The 5220-nt window shown below is 39.9% G+C and overlaps 1 protein-coding gene across 1 annotated transcript; it reads right to left on the bottom strand.

Moving 5' to 3' along the window:
- Positions 1-364: 364 nt before the first annotated feature.
- Positions 365-2201, bottom strand: LOC121366997 (ryncolin-1-like). Its single transcript, XM_041491207.1, has 2 exons — positions 1932-2201; positions 365-817 (listed from the first exon to the last, which is right to left on the bottom strand). The coding sequence occupies exons 1-2, from the start codon at positions 2038-2040 to the stop codon at positions 555-557; spliced, it is 372 nt and encodes a 123-aa protein (XP_041347141.1). The 5' UTR covers positions 2041-2201; the 3' UTR covers positions 365-554.
- Positions 2202-5220: the final 3019 nt, after the last annotated feature.

Here is a 5220-nt window from a genome sequence, read left to right as displayed (position 1 = left end):
GAAATAAACAATGGAACTCATCACCTAATGTAATATTACAGTTGAAATTTTTTTTTTTTTTTTAATTTAATATTTTCTGCTATCTGCCAGTTTCAATCGGTAAATAATGATTACTAGTTCTGAAGCTGAAGTTTTGTTTTAAATATCGTGTAGATAATGTATTTTAAAGTTTGTTTCTTTTATTTAACGATACCACTAGAGCACACTAATTTATGAATTATCGGCTATTGGATGTCAAACATTTGGTAATTTTGACATATAGTCTAAGACAGTAAACCCGCAAACTATTTTTTTTTCATTAGTTGCAAGGGATATTTTATATGCACCATCCCACAGACAGGATATCACATACCACGGCTTTTGATATACCAGTCGTGGTGCACTTGACTAGAACGAGTTATGCATTTTGAATTAGTTTAGGTTATCATTCCAAGCTTGTAGGTATTGATCTATCAGTCGAAAGTGTGTTTAGAACTGACATGTAGCCAGTTAGAAAATAACATAGATAACAGTATATTCATGTGTACAAAACAGAGCCGAAAGTGCGTTTGAAATCAGTAAATCCGCGGAGATGGCCTTATCTTCATAGCCGTATACTTGAGGGAGTACCGATATCCACGAAATGAGAGCCAGTTTACGCCGATTCCGTATTTTGCGTGGTGTCCTCTCAGATAGAGTCCATTTAAGTTTGACTGGTGACAATCGAAGTACCACCAAGCGCCAAAGAATTCGTGGGCGCAGTTATCTCCGGCCCAGGTGTCCAGATCCACGTCCTTAGTGGTGAAGTTGCGTCCGTTGTGCAAACTTAACGAATCGCCTGAAAATAATGCAAATCAATGTTACAAGCTGTCCTCACGGTGTATCATTATGACATATTTTACTAATTGCAATAATTCAGACACAAATGTAGTTTGGTTAAACTCCAGTGTTATTGCTGTCAAGATGTCACCACACACGTTTGAAGTGGACAATAGACAACACCGTACCCGGAGTAGACCTATATGGGGACAATAGACTACGTCGTACCCGGAGTAGACCTATATGGGGACAATAGACAACGCCGTACCCGAAGTAGACCTATATGGGGACAATAGACAACGTCGTACCCGGAGTAGACCTATATGGGGACAATAGACAACGCCGTACCCGGAGTAGACCTATATGGGGACAATAGACTACGTCGTACCCGGAGTAGACCTATATGGGGACAATAGACAACGCCGTACCCGGAGTAGACCTATATGGGGACAATAGACTACGTCGTACCCGGAGTAGACCTATATGGGGACAATAGACAACGCCGTACCCGAAGTATACCTATATGGGGACAATAGACTACGCCGTACCCGGAGTAGACCTATATGGGGACAATAGACAACGCCGTACCCGGAGTAGACTTATATCGGGACAATAGACTACGTCGTACCCGGAGTAGACCTATATGGGGACAATAGACAACGCCGTACCCGGAGTAGACCTATATGGGGACAATAGACAACGTCGTACCTGGAGTAGACCTATATGGGGACAGAGCGGCGGTCCCTTCCAAATCAGCATCTAAGCCGATGGTCACTAGCCACGTGATCATCACGGAAACGCCGGCCAGTCTCCACCTGTTATTGTTCCACAGGTAGTGGAGAAGCAACGGCTAGTAAGACCTCCTCTTGGACGATCGTCTGCGAGAAGCTACCAATGAAGTACTGGCACTGCGTTCGTTACCAGAATCGTTTTTGGCCGAGCACACAAACAAAATAAAAACAACAAGACCCCCCCCCCCCCCCCCCCCGCAACCCCCAACTCCCCAAAAGCCAACAGCAACAGCAACACTCCTTCCCCCACAACAACAAAGAAAAACAAAAACAAAACAGAAACACTTTCGAATACTGCATATAACAAAAGGAACAAATCCACAAAATCGAAACATATCATACCAGCATCCCCAGTATACGTTCCTACTGTCAGCTGAAAATAGTCCTGTTCTGAAGCCAGCGAGAAGTTGGTGTACTGTGCGTACACACGCTTCCCTTCGAAGTCTTCCATGTCAACCCGCAAGTTAAAGACTCCCTGGCTAGTCAGTCGGTGAATATTTGTGTTCCCTAGAAAACGAAATGTCAGTTATGCAGTTGTGATATGAAGATTGTCTTTTATCGATTCCCACAAAACGACTCTTCTACGCTTAACCCCCAAAATCAAATAAAAACAAAGAAACAAACACGCCCCCAACCACCCCCCCAAAAAAAACAAAACAAAAAAAACAACAACAACAAGCAAACAAAAAACACACACCCCAAACACCCCATCAATAGAAACAAAAAAGCCTCAACCAAAGAAGAAGAAAAGAATACAAAGCAAAGCACAAACAAAACAAGAAAAAACCCAACAAAACAAAACACCCATCATCAACAAAAAACCCAACCCCTCCTTAAACAAAACAAAACAAAACGTCAAAGAAGCAATACAATCCCCAAAAACCCCGGAGCCCCCCCCCCCCCCTCCCATATACAGAAAATAGAAAACAAACAAGAAACTCCCTCCCCCAAAACAAAACAAAAAAGAAAATCTCCCAAAAAACAACAAGAACAAAAAGAAAAAAACAATCACTAACCCCCCCAGCCCCCCGAAAAAAACAACAACCCCAAAACCAATACCCAACAAACAAGAAAAAAACCCGCACAAAAAACAACCAACCACACACACACACCAACAACAACACAACAACGAAACAGCCAAAATAATCAAAACAGCCATAATACTAACACACAAACTGAAAATAACAAAACAATAACAGAACAATAAACGTTGATTGGTGCGCCGTTGTCACGTGGGTCAATCTAATACACGCCATTGGTCTGGCCGTTCATCATGACGTCATAGCAGTCCGACTTGACATAAGGCGCGACTTCTGAAATGAAGATAGAAGAAGTATTACCAAAAAAACCCCACGTCTTCCTTATTTTGTTCAAATGGCTGTTTGCTTTTGTTAACGACGCCACTAGATCACTTTGATTAACTAATCATCGGCTATGGATGTCAAACATTTGGTAATTCTGACACATAGTCATTTGAGGAAAATTGTTACCTTTGGGATCTTTTATGTGCACTTTTCCGTAAACAGGAAAACACATACCATGGCCTTTGACCGTTATGATGCATTGGTTGGAACGAGAAAAACTCCAATCGGTTGAATGGATCAACCGAGATTGTTATTTTGTTTTAATGTAAAATCACATTCATTTCATTTTAACTTATTTTCGTGCTTATATCCAATTAACGTTCAAGCACGCTGTCTTGGGCACACACCTCAGCTATCTTGGCTGTCTGTCCAAGATAGTGGGTTAGTTGTTAATTAGTTAGTATTTAGTTGGTGTAGTGGCCTTACACTTACCCACTGAACCCTTAAGAACTCGCTCTGGGTTTGAGCTGCGAACCCTTTACCTACCAGCCTGTAGTCCGATGGCTTAACCACTGCGCTACCGAGGCCGGTAAATTACATTCGTTCGTGTGATCACATGTTCATGTAATTCGTGGTATAAACTGTTGTAGGAAACATATAATGTAAATATAATACAAACATATAAATGGATTAAAAGAAATATGTTATAGGCCCGAATTTACGAGGACAAGGAAAGTTAATCCCACCAAAATAAAGACTTCACAGTAATTCTACAAGACAAAAATTCATTATCACAGTTACATCTGTCATAAACATACCTCGGTACTGTTTTCAAACACAATTATTTATGACAAATAACAATTTAATCGACCCCACACATAATCTATGAATAATTCAGTTGGCAGTAGTAATTGTTGTGTACTGCTATACAAAATTTTGCATCACGCACTAATGAATTCAGCAGTTAATTAGTTTTTCTCTAATGAAATCATGGGCGTAGCGTGAACTGGACCTGGGAAGACTCGGTGTAAAAGGAACACAGGTCCGTAGGAACAGTAGTCCTATTGGACCTCCATAGCTTAGGAACCATAGTCCTACCCGGACTTTCATTCCTGGTTTATTTTTAAGTTGATTTTATCCTAGGACTTGTATTCCTACAGGACTTAAATTCCTTCTACAGCAGTGACAGAAATACTAGTCCGGCAAATTAGATGTCCGTTTGTTATGCTCTGCAATTTGCACGAGCTGCGAGAAAGACACGAGAAAAAAAGTGAGGTTTTGGCAGCTTTCCCTCGTAGTGTAATGAACAAGTGTACGAGTCTCGTAAGATTATTATGGGTTCAAATATCTATGTCAAAATATTAATTTTAAATTTGAGTATCAACATAATTACTTTTTTACGTCATAGACTTGTGGATCAGATACGTGAGTGAATTTTTGTAATCGTCTTACAGTTTTTGTCAGCATATTGAAGTAGGACGAATATCTTGCTTTTTTTTTCAAAAGTATATAATGTAACTACAGATATAAAGTAGGCTATGTGTTCATGTGTTCAACACGTAGAAATATATATCTAAAAAACAATATGTAGCCCAAAATTGTTTTAAATACATGTATGTATATATATATATATATATGAAAACAGGTAACTCCAAAAAACGTAACATTTGGCGAACAGCAAAAGACAATTTCTGTATAATATACCAACATAATTTTTAATAATATGTTTTATAAGTTTATATTTTGACGGTAAATCACAATCTGATTATTTGTGATGTTCTTAATCTTTGTCCGATCGGACTTCCATTCCTCGGAATCCTAGTCTGTGGGACTTGTATTCCTAGGATTTTAAGTCTGTGGAACGTGGATTCCGAGAAAAATAAGTCCGTGGAACTTTTATTCCTGGTACTCCTGGTCCACAGGACTTTCAATCCTAGTATTCCTAGTCCTCTGGGTGGGGTGGGGGTGGGGGAGGGGGGTCAATGGACACTTTCGGACAAAATGAGCTGGCCTGAAATCTTCACCATGTATTTCCATCATTCTACTCACAATATTAGTTGTAATCCATGCAGACTGATTTGTTTGGAATCCTATATAGCGTCTTGGTAGTACTGCGAATATAAATATACGTTGTGTTCCAGATCCGGAAATTTTCGTTTGATTCGGGCAATAAAAATTAGCCTGCCCCCACCCCACCCTTACTCCTCAAAAGGGAGCCTGAATGCTTATTGTGACCAAAACTGTCAGGTGTAAAAGTGTCATGAGTAGTTAGTCTGTTTAAAAGTATCTTTGTAAATTGTGTGTGCATATTACTGACAGTATGATAA

The sequence above is a fragment of the Gigantopelta aegis genome, unplaced genomic scaffold (genome assembly GCF_016097555.1).
Source record: "Gigantopelta aegis isolate Gae_Host unplaced genomic scaffold, Gae_host_genome ctg8244_pilon_pilon, whole genome shotgun sequence".
NCBI classification, from domain to species: Eukaryota; Metazoa; Mollusca; class Gastropoda; order Neomphalida; family Peltospiridae; genus Gigantopelta; species Gigantopelta aegis.
Note: the sequence above shows the minus strand (reverse complement) of the source record. Positions and strands in the feature narration are given on the sequence as shown.

Bases quoted from the DNA above. Each gene is read 5' to 3' on its own strand.
- LOC121366997 (XM_041491207.1), bottom strand. From the start codon at position 2,040: ATGGAAGACTTCGAAGGGAAGCGTGTGTACGCACAGTACACCAACTTC. The intron at 818-1,931 runs GTATGATATGTT...CATTATTTTCAG, and splicing joins AACGTATACTGGGGATGCTG to GCGATTCGTTAAGTTTGCAC.